The 16,627-nt window shown below is 33.4% G+C and overlaps 2 protein-coding genes across 6 annotated transcripts; one reads left to right on the top strand and one right to left on the bottom strand.

The window, feature by feature from the left end:
- Positions 1 to 458: 458 nt before the first annotated feature.
- glipr1a (GLI pathogenesis-related 1a) lies at positions 459 to 16,625 on the top strand. 5 transcript variants are annotated; one of them, XM_067391481.1, is made up of 8 exons: positions 459 to 764; positions 2,303 to 2,566; positions 2,665 to 2,783; positions 5,874 to 5,959; positions 6,034 to 6,060; positions 6,585 to 6,646; positions 14,867 to 14,956; positions 16,393 to 16,625. In XM_067391481.1, the coding sequence occupies exons 1-8, from the start codon at positions 597 to 599 to the stop codon at positions 16,462 to 16,464; spliced, it is 888 nt and encodes a 295-aa protein (XP_067247582.1). In that variant the 5' UTR covers positions 459 to 596; the 3' UTR covers positions 16,465 to 16,625. The 5 variants fall into 5 exon arrangements, with proteins under 5 accessions (XP_067247582.1, XP_067247580.1, XP_067247584.1 ...); XM_067391479.1 differs by having other exon boundaries at positions 14,867 to 14,985; positions 16,393 to 16,621; XM_067391483.1 differs by lacking the exon at positions 6,585 to 6,646 and having other exon boundaries at positions 16,393 to 16,615.
- krr1 (KRR1 small subunit processome component homolog) lies at positions 9,338 to 14,920 on the bottom strand. Its single transcript, XM_067391478.1, has 10 exons — positions 14,834 to 14,920; positions 14,044 to 14,219; positions 13,815 to 13,949; positions 12,863 to 12,988; positions 12,360 to 12,443; positions 12,161 to 12,217; positions 11,262 to 11,432; positions 10,347 to 10,424; positions 10,160 to 10,256; positions 9,338 to 9,477 (listed from the first exon to the last, which is right to left on the bottom strand). Exons 1-10 carry the CDS (start codon positions 14,901 to 14,903, stop codon positions 9,338 to 9,340), a joined length of 1,134 nt encoding a protein of 377 aa, XP_067247579.1. The 5' UTR covers positions 14,904 to 14,920.
- Positions 16,626 to 16,627: the final 2 nt, after the last annotated feature.

Below are 16,627 nucleotides of genomic sequence, written 5' to 3'. Positions count from 1 at the left end.
TATCTAATATTTATATTTTAAGCTTTATTTCAATTAACGAAAACAACTTTTTAGTTAACAATAACAGCACTGACAAACGTTGTGCTATAATGATGATAAAAATATTTCTGGTTTCCAGAAGCAGAACTGGTAAATATAGCCCTGCTCGTATGCATTCACACATCAGAAACCGGAAACAAGGCAATGTGCAAAGCTGCAATTACATCACATATGCATGTAAGTGATGAAGCTCAATATGCTCATGAATATATTCAATTATTTAATGTTTCAGTTTTGCAAACATGATTGCACAATAAAAACTACTTCTGTGGTAGAAATACCCAACTCATACATCATGACATCAAAATCTTCATCCATTTCATCCATAAATCATGCATTTACCCAAGCTAACCTGGTGATAACTGGTGAAGGGGGAAGTGGTTTAACCCACAATGCAGTGTGGTATGCAACCGATGTGACCCTGGTACAGAGGTTTTGACTTGTTTCGTCTGAATCAGAGAGCAAAAGCAGAAGTTAGTAAAAAAAAAAAAGTCAACATCACAACATCGCACCACTAACAGGAACCTTTCTCTATCATTCGTCAGTCAAACTCAGTAATGAGTGACTTTATTCAAGTGCTGATCTCTGTCACAGTTCTGCTAAAAGTGGTCTCCAGCGAGCCTTTCTTCGATATCAAGGATCCAACGTTTATTGAAGAATGTGTGAGAGAACACAACATGTACCGCACCAACGTGAATCCCTCGGCCAGCTACATGCGCTACATGGTAAGAGATGTTTTTGATGTCTCTGATCTGAGATCAGCAGGTCCAGATGGAGTCTCAGGTTGTGTTCACACTTGTAGTTCAATTCTCTTGGTTCTTTTGGTCCGGACCAAAAAAGATTTGCTTAGTGTCATCGCTGTATGTGCGTACATGGTATTTATACCAGTTTATAAAATGTGTAAAGGAGTCAAAATAGTGTGAGGAATCCCTTCGTCACACACACAAACAAAGATCAGGTGTGAGGAGAAGCAGTTCTGATACCTGTGATTGGCAACATCGCAACTATTACCAGAAAAAAAAGGTATACTATATACACACTATGGTCACATGCACTTATTCAAATGAACCGCACTAAGAGAGCAATCGCTCCAGAGTTCCTTTAAATCAAACCAAACCTGCCAAGTGTGAACACACCCTTAAACATGGTTATACAGATTTGAAAGCCCTGACTTACTGGCAGCTGAAAGCATCATCTGATTCACACCCTTTCAAAACTCACACCTTTTAAGTAGCCATTTTCACGCATACAGCAGAGATGTAAAGAGTAGGGGAGAGCGGGGTAAGTTGTCACACTCTTAGATCGCTCTAATCTGAGGTTAGCACAATTTTCTTTTCTTTTTTTGTCTTAAAAAGTAAAAAAATTGCACTTTAAATTTTATGCAATACAACTTCGTTAGATATGAATGTTAAAAAGTATTATTTTGCACAGGATAGAGGAGACAATAATGTGTCTTTTGATACTTTAGCTGACGTGCTATGTTGAGCTCACCTTGAGATTTAGCCGACATTAGCACACATGTCAGTTTGGGGCAAGTCGTCACATGTGACAACATGCCCCAGTACAAATAAACACATAGAACATGCTCAAAAAAGAGGTTCAACATGTCAAGTCAGTTATGTTCAGAGATTAAACATGTTAAGTTAAGTGAGTTATCTGCAGTATTCCATTCAGTTATCATGGATCTATAAGCCAGAGAAAGTTTGAGTTTAAAGTTCAAAGTAAAGTGGTTTTGCCACTTAATGTGTTTTGATTGAAATGTGTATTGTTTGGATTGAAATAACTGTTTTTCCAAATTCTCTAGGTATTATTGTTTATATTTCCAGTTCTGGTTTGAATTTAAAAATTAAAATCAATAATAACAATTAAGTAGTTGTGTTCTTATTTTTAGATAATCTAGTGTGACAACTTACCCGCCGATGGGGCACATTCTCTGTTCAACAGTCTACAACTCCATAATGACATAAGATATGAAAATGTAATGAATATAACATATGTGCCCAAGACTTCCTTCTTTCATTTGGTATGACATTTATACCATTGTGATGTTTGGTGCTCAGTGAATGTGAAAAGTGTGACAACTTACCCCGCTCTCCCCTACCTGAAAACCATACTTGAGTAAAAGTACAGATACCTCACAGTGAAAATGACTCCATTACAAGTCACCAATTCCAAAACAACTTGTGTATAAGTCTGATTTGTGCAGAGTGTCAATATTAATCTCACTAATGAAGCCAATATAAGTGTATGTGTCTGTGTGCAGACGTGGGATGAAGGGCTGGCGGTGACGGCACGGGCCTGGGCGAGATTCTGCACCTTTAAACACAACATTTACCTTAGAGAGGTGAGGAGGATGCACCCTACGTTCCCTTCTGTGGGTGAAAACATTTGGGCTGGACATCCATACACCAGTTTCACAGTGAAATCTGCAGTGAAATTATGGGCGGATGAGGTCCAACATTACGATTACTACGCGCCAAAGCCAAACCAGTGCAAAAAAGGAGAAGTGTGCGGTCACTACACACAGGTACATGCTCACATCTGGTAAATGCTTAACCAAACACCCACATGTTCAAACGTAAGTGAATAAAACATGTCTGTATCGCTTGTTTTCTGCACATAAAGGTTGTTTGGGCAGATACGTACAAGGTTGGTTGTGCCGCGCAGGCCTGTCCAAACGGTGTAGCTGAAACACATTTCTCAACAGAGCCAGGAGTCATATTTGTGTGCAACTATGCAACAGCGTAAGTATGAAAACAAACACACCAACACTTCAGCGCATCAAACACCAGTAATATGTTAAGTGTCCGATGCTGTGAGTGGAGGCGGAGCTAATTAGCATATTCATAGATCTGCGTATAATAAATGAAGCAAGGGTGTCGAGTTACATTCAAGCTTTTTTTAAGGCATGCACAATTTATTTTCACAGGAAAAAAACATTTGAATATGTCACTTTGGTGAGTTTTAAGGGATAAAATTATTAACTACGGGGGACGTTAACATTAGTTAATGCATGAGCTAACATGAACTAACAATGAGCAATATATTTTTTAAAACATTTATTAATCTTTGTTAATGTTAGTAATATTGTAACTGTTGTTTGTAACATTGTTTGTTCATGTTACATGTTAATATTAATGTATTCAACTTTACATTTTTAAAAATGTGTAAATAAATGCTGAAATTACCATTGACTGGTTAATACAGTAAATTTGTTGATTGTTAGTTCATGTGACTAATAATATAGATAACAAATGAAACCTTGTAGTGTCACTCACATTTTTAACATCTCAAGTTGTATAAATTAACAATAGCATATTCATAAAGTAACATTAACCCATCATAGATGCTGTAAAAGTTTTGATTAATGATGTTACTTCGGTTGCAGCCTTAAATTTTTAAGCTTAATCAAATTAAATGTAGTCATTTCAACTTAAATTAATATTATTAAATTAATTATTAAATTAATAATAAACTGACTTAAAAATCAAGTTGAATCTCATAACTCATAAAAAAGTTTATTTTAATGTAAAAAAAAAAACATGCATGACTTACTGATCATATTTTTTTGCAGTGTATTAACTATAAGAAAAGTCCATGAAAATAGGGCTTAATATACTGGGTTGATATGAAATTAATTTTTCACAGGAGTTTTATCCATATTTTTAATTATGCTTTGCATACTGTCATGTTTTAGCTGAAGGAAATTGTGTAAATTTTAACTTTGTGATAGCAACGGATCATGTCTGTGCAGAAAATTACAATCTTTTCTGTTTCTGTGGATGTTTTTCTTAGCGTAATGTTGACAAACAAAACCTCATTGGCAGGTGTGGTGAATTGTGCGTGGTGCATTTTTTTTTTTTTTTTTGGTAATGCTTTACACTAAGGTCCATTAGTCAACATGAAATAATAATGAACTGCACTTCTACAGCATTAATCTTTGATAACGATCAACATTTACTGATACATTAATAAAATCAAGAGTTGAAATGGTTAACATTAGTTTATGCACAAATGAACCTTATTGATAATTGTTTAATAATTTTTTTCCCCCACAAGAACCACATAAAAGCTTTGAAAAGCAGGAAATGTTTTTTCATGCTGTTGGCTCAGTAAACTTGTTGTCATCAGAGGAAATTACTGTGGCAGGGCTCCAGTCAAAAAATTTTATTGGCTCCTATAGGGGGAAAAAACAGGCGCCGAATAATTTTTTCAAGAGCCAAAAAAGGAACTTAAATTTTTTTAAATCACTTATTTTTATTCATCCTGTTGTGTTTATATATCTCCTCTTTACAGTTTAAGAATTTTCATCTTATCTCTGATTTTTCTGGGAAATGAATGTCACTATTTCACTTAATACCCCCCAACACTGCTTCAGGAAGATTCGGAGCAGCGTGTCGAATCTGCTGTTCGGAGCGCCAAAGTCACGTGATTTCAGCAGTTTGGTGGTTTGACACGCGATCTGAATCATGATTCGATATGCTGATTCATTATGCTCCAAATCTTCCTGAAGCAGTGTTTTGAAATCGGCCATCACTAAATAAGTCGTTATTTTGTTATTTTTGGCGCAACAAAACTATTCTCGTCGCTTTATAATATTAATATTGAGCCACTGTACTCCCATTAACTAATTTAAATATGTTTTTAGTACATTAATGGATATTGAGAGAGGAAATGTCATTGCTGGCTATGGAGGCCTCACTGAGCCATTGGATTTCAACTAAAATATCTTAATTTGTGTTCTGAAGATCAACAAAGGTCTTACAGGTGTGGAACGGCATGAAGGCGAGTAATAAATGACAGAATTTTCATTTTTGGGTGAACTAACCCTTTAAATTTAATTTATGTTGATTATGAAAAGTGAACAGCATGACTAAGATAGGCTAATAAGATGCGCAATATGTCGGGAGACATGCAGTGGGTCAGACATGATTTTGACCACTCGATTAAGTTTTGTTTTGTGAATTTCTTTTTGTATAAATTCTATCTTAATTTTAATCAATGTTTTATCAACCCATTGCCTGGATTTAATAAATAAGAAAACAACCAAGAACGTCGGGTGTGAACGTCATAATTAATTGATAAGATATTGTTGGTCGAACAATATATTTTAGTTGAATATTATCTGTAGACATACTGGAACCTAGCTGGAACCTTAAAATGATCGTTAATACTCTTGTTATACTATTTAAGGTACTGAAGACTTTTATGCCCTGAAATTTATCTGATGAGCATGAGCGGAGTAAAATGATGAAAGTGATCAGCATTATTTATATTCAAAATGGTAAGCATTGTGCATTGTGTGTGTATCTGCAGTCTGCGAATTTATATGAAGAAATAGGCAGTTGTCTCCTTTACGCAGGAGCAGAACGGTGTGTTCATAGAACGGCGACAACATAGTCGGCTTTCATCAGCGATAGTTCTTTGGTGTCTGTTTGGTGTGTGATATTTTCCCCTACCAGTTCATATTTTGGTGAAACTTTCACATGCAGCATCTCATTTAATTATGTCAACACAACAAATGATGTGATAGGCTACTGGTCACAGAACATGCAAATAACTGCAAATTTTAGTCATAACGCGTGTGAACGTTTTGCTGAGGTACCATTGGCGACCTCAGCAAAAATATCACTCGCAAATTAATATTTTTAGTCGCAGATGCAACCGTTTTAGGCGCATCTGCGTGGTGTGGATTTGAAAAGCAGGAAATGCTTTTTCATGCTGTTGGCTCACAGTAAACTTGTTTTCAACAGAGGAAATTACCGTGGTGTGGATTTGAAAAGCAGGAAATGTTTTTTCATGCTGTTGGCTCACAGTAAACTTGTTTTCAACAGAGGAAATTACCGTGGTGTGGATCCATACAGGACAGGGCCATCGTGCAGCAGCTGCGGTCCGGAGAAATGTGAAAACAAACTCTGTCGTAAGTGTCAGTAACAAAGATACTTACACTTCTCAACAACCTCTGAACTTCACATCTCTCACTTTCTTTCACAGGAAACTCAACCCGCGATGCGCTGCACAGTAAGACACACCCTGATATGAATTTACACTCACCCCAAAGAAACATCCGTTCATTCACAATTATAAATATCTGACTGCCATTGCCATACATACAAGTTTGTGTGTCTGCGCACAAATGATTTTGTTGATGTCGAAAGCTGATTATGTGGCATTAAACCATAAACAAAACTACACAAGATCACATAAATATGCATTAAATAGAATGAGCATACACTCACATTACTGGCCTTTGAGAGAATCAAACCACTGAAAATCAACTAATATTTAGAAACACTAAAACTAGACTCTAAATCGTATTTCCGTTTTTTATGCTTTTACAAAAATGAACAAATGTCCTATTTTGTTCACAATTCTGGTTCACTAACAAAATCATGGTACTGAAGCAAAACTGGTTGAGAAACACTGCAAATGCAATGCATTTCAGACATTTGTAAGAATGACTCAGGTGTTTTGGGGTGTTTGTGATCATCTTCTCAACAGCATACTGCTATAAAAGTGTCCCTAAAACATGACTGTTTGTGTAGGTTATAACTGGACTCCTGACTGGGACCCTGCGCTGTCCTCCTGCGGCACATTCTGTGTGACGGTTGTGATTACCAGACTCATATCTGTCCCGCTCATTTTTATCTGTGTTTACTGCCTGCAGCGAAGTCATAAACCGTTTGCATACGAGTGAAACGGCTTTAACTCAACCGCAAATACCACATACAGACAATGCCCTATTTCCACTGAGACAGGGGAAACATTAAAGAGTTAGTTCACCCAAAAATGAAATTTCACCTTCATGTTGTTCCAAACCCGTAAGACTTTTGTTCATCTTCTGAACACAAATTAAGATATTTCTGATGAAAACTTAGAACTCTCTGACTTCTCAACAATTTAATTACCACTCTCAAGGTCTAGAAAAATAGTAAAGACATGTGGTTCAACCTTAATGTTATGAAGCGACGAGAATATTTTTTGTGCTCAGAGCTCTCGGGTTTCATCAAAAAGATCTTAATTTGTGTTGTGAAGATTAACAAGTCTTATGGATTTGGAACAACATGAGGGTGAGTAATTACAGTTTTTTACAGACGCTAGGACACATTTCTCAATACTCAGGTCACTTTTGCAAAACTCTTCACACAGTGAGCACAACAGAAGTCTATGTGGGCTAAACTGTGGATCATTTATCATTGCTTTGGCACAAAATGCATTCAATGACTACGTCTCTCAAATTTCATGAATTCTTTTCTCACTCAGACACAACTGCCAAAACTCTTTGTACGTACAGGCCAATTTGCACATGCTTAAATACCGTTTTCTAAACTGTTAAACTTATGTTCAAAACAATAACTGCACTTTGCTGCATTTCTACAGTAATATTGTAATAAAATATATGCTGAATCTAAAAAATCAAATACTATCAAAGCAATTAGATGAAACTGAACACCTACACAAGCATTCGTTTTTTAAATTCTTTATCATCCATTCAAAGAGGAAAACTTCAGAATAATTTTGTACTGTTATGTAAACAAGGTTCATGTAACAAACTGCAGTGAATTATAAACAATAGAGAGTGTTATTCTTGTTTTGTTAAGAAATTTTACAAAAGAAAATATTGTATAATGATACCTGATGTTAGTGTTTTTAGATCAGTATTTTATGACTGACAAAGTGTGTTTGCTGGGTGGAAACCTTTGCTAGTGTTCTGGAAGAATGAGTTGATTTGAGACATGAATGAAGTGCTTTGGTAGATTTAGTGCATTTCGAATGTGAAATTAACTGCTGTGCCATGATGAAAGTTGGTTAGGAAAACTGTGTGAAGAGTTTTGAAAAAGTGGCCTAAGTATTGAGAAATGTGTCCTAACGATTGTAAAAAATGTACCCTGCGATTCCCACCCCCATTAGATATAATGAATTAAAAATTGATTACTTTCACAGCATGTATTCTTCTTGATTAATATTCAATTTTATGTATATTTCAAATTGTATAAATTATTAACACACTGCAAAAAAGAGTTTATTAGTATTTTTGTCTTGTTTTCAAGTACAAATACCATTCTTAAATCAAGATGGGAAGCAAAGTTACATAAGATTAAGTGAGTTTATGCTTATAACAAGAAAAATAAAATCTGTCAGTGGATCAAAAAAATAGACTCAATTCCATGGGAAAACTAGATTTTTGGCAGATTGGCAGACATTTTCCTTGTTTTAAGCAAAAACTCAATTTCAATAATTATTTCCGATTACTTATCTTAAGTCATTTTGCTTTAGACATTTGTACTTGAAACCAAGACACAAATAGTGCAAAGTGCACAAACAGTATATTTAAATGAACATTTATTTTAATAAATGCAGTAAATATTACTATTTTTATATTTTAATATTTTTTCTCATTGTTAGTTCAAGGCATTAACTAATGTAATGTTAAAGAACTGAACCTTGTTGTAAACTGTTAACAATAATTGCTCACTGCCTTTAATTTAAAATTCTATTACAATAATAAGAATCCTCACTGAGAATTGGAAATAAAGTAAAACATCTGAATGTATTACAGTAGCTTGGAAGGATAATGTGCTTAAATGCCATGAAAATCTGGCTTCATCTGGGTTGAAATGTGACCTCAATTAGTACCTCTAGTTCCTTCCGTTTAAATGTCATATATCAGCCATATCACTGCCCTACATGTGGGAAAAAAAGGTTTGTGTTCGTTGCAGAAGCTGGCACAGGCAGAAAATAGCAAAAAGGGAAATGTGCCAAGCATTCTGGGTAGCAAAAATAGAGAAATCTCTTTGCTCCTGATGAACAGCATGAAAGAAGATGCATCACAAATTCAGCTATTACAAAATAGAAATGTCGACTTAAATAGGTTATCTAATAGCCTATGAATGTCCATACTGTATATACAGTACACACAGACACGCACTAACTACTATATTTATTTTTATACTTAAAATGTGTAACACGATCAATGAGCGCCTGTTGTCTGCCTCAAACAGAAGCAGCGGTTTTAGGACAAACATTCATACAGAACATCTTTATCCAAAGCAACGTCCAGTTTTGTGTTTCATATCTTTCTGATCTTATCTTCCTCATCTCCTACAAGCCAAAATCTAAAATACGATTGTAGGTTTTATAATGATGTTGACGAAGCATGAAATCAAACATCTTTTATATAAACACATTGACTAATAAACACAATATTATAACAGGTGAACAGGCGTCCAGTGATGGTCTGAATGTGTTTCTCCAGGATCACAGTCAGATCAGCAGAGTTCAGATCGATCAACGCGAGTTAGCTTTTGACTTTCTTCCGTTTGCCGTCTTTCGCTGAAGGTGTCTCGGGGTTTACAGGAGGAGCTCCGAGCTTTTTACTTTTTGCTTTCTTCACTTTTTCTTTAATGGCTTGAATATCAATTTTGTTTTCTGTGGTTGCTATAAAGAAGAGAATGATAAATATTATATCATGAGTTCACATGCTTATTCAGTTGAATTAATTACACATTATAAAGTCATATTACTAATCAATATATCAAGTTGCTCTGGATAAAAATCACACGCTAAATGTACTATATTTACATATATATTTGAATGATTTTGCATTATTTGAAAAAAATATTTAATTTATTATTTAAGCATTTGAATAATAATTTTATATATTTTAACAGTTACTATTATTATTATTATTATTATTATTATCAATAATAATAATAATAAATAATAATAATTATATGCAATAAGAGATGCTGTTCTGGACCAGGGTTATTATCATTAACTGATACAAACTATTAAAAACATTTCTGTTAACTGAAATAAAGCTGAAAAAAATATAATTGAAATATAAATAAATATAAAAATGTGTGTGTGTGTGTGTGTGTGTTTGATTGTGTAATTAGTTAAACAAAAATCAATATTAATAAAACTATAATAAAACTAAAATAAAAAGTAAAATAACACTTCTGGACAAAAGTGAATTTAGACACTTCACAGTTTCAAAAACACTCCACTTATGATTTGATGATTCATGACTAGTTTGCAGTGAACCGTGATGCATGTCTCAGTAGATACTGCGTTGTGAAGTATTTGCAGTCATTCACATGTGTCGTGTTTGTCGTACCTGGTTTGGTCTTCTTCATGGTGGGTTTCTCTTTAGGGGGAATGAAATCTTTCTTCCGCTGCTCTTGTCTCTTGGATAAAGCTTCAGCCTGTTTCACCTTCAGTCCAAGAAATGAACAAGGGGTTATGAGTGAACTAGCGCTCATCAGTCACTGCGTCTGTGCAAAATCTCATAAAAACCAACACACCTTAATTTCAGTCATCTTCTTGCGTCTCTTCTCGCTCTCTCGCAGGAAGAACTCACCGGTTGCCAGCTCCTTATCAATCTGTGCAGAAAAATATTTAACTTAAAAATTAGCTTTACTTTTTTTTTTTTTTTTTAAACACTTGATTATTATTGTAATTTATATGTCCAGGGATGTATTTATTTTTATAATATTATTAATTTATAAATTATTTATAATTTAATTGTATACATTTTATTTTATACTTTAATAAATTAATATATATACACGTATGTATGTATGCATGTATGTATGAATTAATTATTTATATATATATATATATATATATATATATATATATATATATATATATATATATATATATATATATATATATATATATATATATATTAATTTATGAATACATGTGAAAAAATGAAAAACAAACAGTTGGTAACACATTAGTTAATAATGTTAGTTAATACATTAACTAACAAAGTAATACACATTATATTTATTACTAATGTTAGATAATATGTTAGCTCAGGTCCATTACATAATATTAACAGATACAACTACAAATTATTTTTAATAATATATTAGTAAATGGTTAAATTAACATTAACTAAGATTTATAAAAGCTTTAGAAGTCATTTTTAGTGTTAGTTAGTCAACTAATATTAACAAATTGTGAAGTGTTGCCAAACAATAAACTATTACTTGGCTTAAGAATTATTTACATTACATTTGTATATTGCTGCTGTCGCCATTTTATAAATGAAAACAAACCACCAATGTCCACAGTGATTTTACCACGACTATGGGGGTGTTCGAGTGTAAAAACACCCTGTACTCGTGATCAAATCCCTGTAGCGCACACTTCGAGTGGCTTATTGCTCCTATAGCACATGATTTCTCTCGGGAAGAGTGCGTTCGTACCTTGCTCTCGGGCTGAGGCGGAGGGAACGGCGTGTAGTCCTTCTTGACTGTCTTCTTCTTGGGCTTCTTGCGTTTGGAGAGACTCTTATGGCGGAAGTTGGGCAGGAATCTCTCCCAGCTCTGAGTGCGCAGCTCCGGGTCATTCGCCAGCTCCCGCTTGATCATTAATGTCTGGAGAGGATTGAATCACAAGCACAATTGCTGTTAGAGTCACGAAAAAAACTCTTTGATTTACAGACCATCCTAACTTATCCTTATATAGTTTACAACTAGAGCTGCACGATTAATCGTTAAAACATCCCGATCTTATTCCTAAATGACAATGATTCGCCATTTGTCGACAAGTACTGTGACAGCGAACATTCAGATCTGCTGCTGAGCCAGAGAGAGCTGTTGTCATGTATAGATATGAAAGAGTCTTTTCAACCACACAGTATCATTATTTCTGTGTTATAATCACTCATATTTACACAGAAGTACTGGGATAAAAGTTTATAGTTCAGATATAAACACTGATGTCTACGGCAGAGATCAAAATAGAGAAAAATCACCCTTTGAAAGTATCTTGAGGCTTCAAATAAAGATTGTATCAATTAATGACATTGTTACACCAGTAGGTGGTGACAAGTGACCGTTAAAAAAATGTCATCCAGTCTTTGACCGAGTCATTTAATCATTCATTCAAGCCAACTAAAAAAATTTTATCAAATTAATTAAATATGTTCAAACAGACTGCAGCAATTAACATTTTGTCAGACCCTCTGGCAAATTGTTATTTTGTTTAGTTGTCCACTCAGAATTGTGAATCGTTTAAAAAAATTGATTCTCAATTTATCCAGAATCATGCAGCTCTTTTTTTACTCTAAATATTTTATAATATTACACAGTCTTCTGTGTACCTTTATGTTGTAAATGGGGTGAATATTCTTCATCGTCTCAAGCACGACTTTCCGTACCTGCAGAAACACAAACTGATTCCTTTACATTCATGTAATTATAACTGAACAGAAGTAGTGTGTAGAAGTAGAAGTACAGAAGAAGTAAGTTTTCAAGGTGAACAGTTTTAAATTATTAAAATTAGGCCACTGAAGGTCTCACCTCCTTCAAGCCATTGTATGGGCCGAGAGCAGACACTGTGTTGCCCTGAACCATCACGTAACAGTTGGTCAGAAGCTCTAGTGCCTGAAACAACAACAACAACACATAAGATATAATCAAAGCAGATTTACTGTAACATTGAAACATGAAAAGACACCTGACATGCAAATTATAAAGCTGCAACAGCAATAAAACAAAATCAAAACACACAATACAACAAACATCTCTTAAAAGTAAAGAATAAAGAGCAAAGAACTTTAGTCCACCAGTGAAAATACAACGGTTTTAGCTTTCAAAATTAATGAAATGTATTAAAAATGACCATCAAAACTATTTGAGTGAAAAGTTACATAAATGTATGTACTTAAAAGTGTAAATATTGCTAAGTTTAAACGAAAGACAAAAAAACGGACTAAATGGCAATAAAAAATAATGACAAGTGAAGTGTAATGCGAACAAATGAAGGGTGGCATTGCTGTAAACTGAGCAGAATCTTTGCTCACCTTCAGCGTGGAGCCCTTGGGGCCGATCAGTCTCTGTCGTCTTTTCACAAAACGCTCTCTGTTTCGCACAAGTGTCCCAATTTTAATGATGTCACAAGCCATGTCATCTTCGAGTATCCTTACAGCCTGAAATGAACAGGAAGGTTTAACAAAAGATTTTATGTTGGGGGAGATTAGTTTGGGGTCGGTAATATTTTTTTATGTTTTTCTTTCAAGTCTCTTAACCTTGGCTGCATTTATTTGATTTAAAAAAATACAGTAAAAAAAATTGAAATATTAATACAATTTAAAATAAATGTTTTCTATTTGTAAAATGTAATTTATTCCTGTGATGCAAAGCTGAAATATTTTTTATCAATGTTAAAGGATTAGTTCACTTCAGAATTAAAATTTCCTGATCATTTACTCACCTCCATGTCATTCAACATGTTCATGTCTTTCTTTCTTCAGTCGAAAAGAAGTGAAGGTTTTTGAGGAAAACATTCCAGGATTTTTCTCCATATAACTTCAACAGGTTGAAGTGTCAAATGTCAGTTTCAGTGCAGCTTCAAAGGACTCTACATGATCCCAGACTAGGAATAAGGGTCTTATCGAGTAAAATGATCAGTCATTTAAAAATTGTTTTTTTTGTAAATGTAAATACTTTTTAACCACAAATGTTTGTCTTGAGCATTGTGTAGAGCTCTTTCAAGCTGCACTGAAACTGCAATTTGGACCTTCAACCCACTGGTAACTGCTAAAGTCCACTATATGAAGAATAATCCTGGAATGTTTTCCACAAAAACCTTAATTTCTTTTCAACTGAAGAAAGACAAGAACATCTTGGATGACATGGGGGTGAGTCAATTATCAGGAAATTTGAATTCTGAAGTGAACTAATCCTTTAAAAACAGGATTCTTTGATGAATAAAATGTTCAAAAGAACAGCATTTATATATAATAAAGTTCATACCTGTTCAAACGGCACACTTCTGGCCAGTAACTTGATGAGATCCCTCGCTCTGAGGACTGCATATGGGTCGTATGTTTTCTTTGTTGTGTGCACCGTCATACTGCCTTCAATCAGGTCCAGTGTGGCATTGATGAACTACAGAACAGCAGGAGATATCAAAAGAAAACAAACCAATTCAGTGATCTTATAAACATTTTAAACACCAAAAGAAGGTTCTCCTGACACGTACCACATCTGCGAGCGCTTTCTGCACCAGCGGCCAGCACTCTTTCAGGTACGCCTCTCTGTACTTGGGGAAAAGTGTGGCGAAGCTGCTCTCCTCCAGCAAACCTTTGGGATTGTCGTCTCGGGTGAACTTGGGCTCTTTCCAGCCATCTGGTACCGTCAGCAGTTCGGTCTCATCCACTACGTTTCAGACAAAAGACCAGAGATTGATTAGTAATTTAGTAAACACTTTTACATGGATCAGAAGAACTTTACCATGTGATTATTCCCCAAAATGTGAATGTAATTCATGTCATTCAATGTAAAATTATGATCCACCTTGGAGCCGCTTGTAAATACCCTTGTACACGAACATGAAAATCACTTAGTACTGTAGTAAAAGTATAATATCATACCAAGCCTGTACTAGTACATCTATGGGGCTCAAACATCAGCATTCTGGTTACCAGGACGAGATTTAATCACTTAGTCACGCCATTCTAAAAGTTTGTGTTGTCAAATTATTTTCTATAAACATCGGCTATGTATTAATTAGAGAAATGCAACGAAGAAGTGGAAGGCAACAAATGCAGAATAAACTAGTTTTGGTTAAAACAGTAATCAAATACGCACACTAACAAAGTATTACATCACTGTAGCTACAAGAAGCAGAACTTTAATTCTGCACGAGCAGCAATCACACACAAACATGTCATTCATCTCCGCTAATATGGTCATCGATCATAAGCGCGAGGTCACCGCGCACTGTGAGGATAATACTGTGCATAATTAATGGTTTCAACGTGTAATTGTACCTGTATTTTTGCTCTTTTTCTGCTTTTTATTAGTTGGCGTTTCACTCGTGGTTTCTGTGGGGGCCGCCATTGCTGCTGTTAGCAGTGACGTCAAACGCTGCGTCTGGTCGTCATGAGCACGCGGCAAGTACCGCGTGTACTGCCGCCTGGTGGTGTGGAGTTATCATTTACAAAATCATTGATATAAACCTTTAATAATATCCTATTTCACAAAACTACTGCTATATATGAATGTTTCTTTTTAGAATATATTATTTGAATTTCTTTTAATATAAAAAATAATATATATATATATATATATATATATATATATATATATATATATAAAACATTATAAATAATATCATTTCATTAATATAGCCTAATATAAAATAATTATTACAATTAAAATTAAGAAATATATTATTATAAATATACTCATGTAAAAGTGTCTTATTAATTGCTATATTAAATTATAATATTTTATTATTAACAATATTATTATTATTACTTTGTTTTCTTGATTTTTTTTTCAATTCAGTTAAATCACTGAGAAATTATTTACTATTTAATATTGTTATTGCTGCAAAGTGATAGTTTTAACTCATCAAGTTTGTTATTATTTAGTGCCATGAATGATTAATAACCTATGACTAAACAGCATAATTCACATATATATATATATATATATATATATATATATATATATATATATATATATATATATATATATATATATATATATATATATTTAAAGTAAATTATTCTAATCAGACACTTTTATATATTTATAATAATAATTTTATATTATATTAATTACAGTCATTAAATTATGTGTGTGTGTGTGTGTGTGTGTGTGTGAATTATGCTGTGTAGTTATTAGGTTATATATATATATATATAATATTTATTTATATGATATAAAATAATTGTTACAATTACAATTAAGAAATATATTGTAAATATAATCATGTAAAAGTGTCTGATTAGAATAAATTACTATTTTATTATTATTATTGCACAGTGAGGTTTAACTCATTGACACCAATAATCATATTAAATTAAATTAAATCCCATTTAAATTCAATTATATATATGTATATATATATATGTGTGTATACATATATCACAAACACATCAAATTCCTATTAATTTAAATAAATTATATTTAATTACATAATATATATATATATATATATATATATATATATATATATATATATATATATATATATATATATATATATATTCTATACACATTATTGTTAATAATATATAATCATGTAAAAGTGTCTGATTAGAATAAATTACTATATTTTATTATTATTATTATTGCACAGTGATAGTTTTAACTCATCAGTTTATGTTATTGTAATTATTGGGTGTCATGAATTATTAATAACCTTAATAATCTTAATTATGCTGTTCAGTCATAGGTTATTAAAAATTCATGACCCATCCATTAATTACAATAACATACACATAATGTATCTATATGTGTGTGAATGTGTATGGATACATATATAGTTAATAAAATCATTGTAAAACTATTTTCTTCTTAATTTCATATTTTTTAATAGTCCAAATCACGGACTCAACTTGTCGTATCCAACGATGAACGTCAAGAGAATCGATGTGATTTAATTTTCTAAAGTACAGACTGTCTGCTTGTCATTACACACACACACACACACACACAACAGAGTCCCAGTGTGCAGCATAATAAGAGTCACAAGTGCTTATGCAGCTCAAACTGAGGAATTATGGGACAGAGGGATGCATCAGTCCGTCCTGAACGTCCAGAAGCGCAGAAGC

Source organism: Chanodichthys erythropterus, chromosome 8 (assembly GCF_024489055.1).
Source record: "Chanodichthys erythropterus isolate Z2021 chromosome 8, ASM2448905v1, whole genome shotgun sequence".
Lineage (NCBI taxonomy): Eukaryota > Metazoa > Chordata > Actinopteri > Cypriniformes > Xenocyprididae > Chanodichthys > Chanodichthys erythropterus.
The sequence above is the reverse complement of the archived record's forward strand: the minus strand, read 5'-3'. Positions and strand labels throughout refer to the sequence as shown.

What these genes read in the sequence shown, in the direction of transcription:
- glipr1a (XM_067391479.1), top strand. Translation starts at nt 597, where the DNA reads ATGAGTGACTTTATTCAAGTGCTGATCTCTGTCACAGTTCTGCTAAAA. An exon ending in GCGGCACATTCTGTGTGACG is followed by an intron (nt 6,647 to 14,866) that starts GTTGTGATTACC and finishes GCTTTTTATTAG; the next exon opens with TTGGCGTTTCACTCGTGGTT. An exon ending in GCGTGTACTGCCGCCTGGTG is followed by an intron (nt 14,986 to 16,392) that starts GTGTGGAGTTAT and finishes ATTTTTTAATAG; the next exon opens with TCCAAATCACGGACTCAACT.
- krr1 (XM_067391478.1), bottom strand. Translation starts at nt 14,903, where the DNA reads ATGGCGGCCCCCACAGAAACCACGAGTGAAACGCCAACTAATAAAAAG. An exon ending in GAAAAAGAGCAAAAATACAG is followed by an intron (nt 14,220 to 14,833) that starts GTACAATTACAC and finishes TCTGAAACGTAG; the next exon opens with TGGATGAGACCGAACTGCTG. An exon ending in ACCCCATTTACAACATAAAG is followed by an intron (nt 11,433 to 12,160) that starts GTACACAGAAGA and finishes AATCCTCTCCAG; the next exon opens with ACATTAATGATCAAGCGGGA.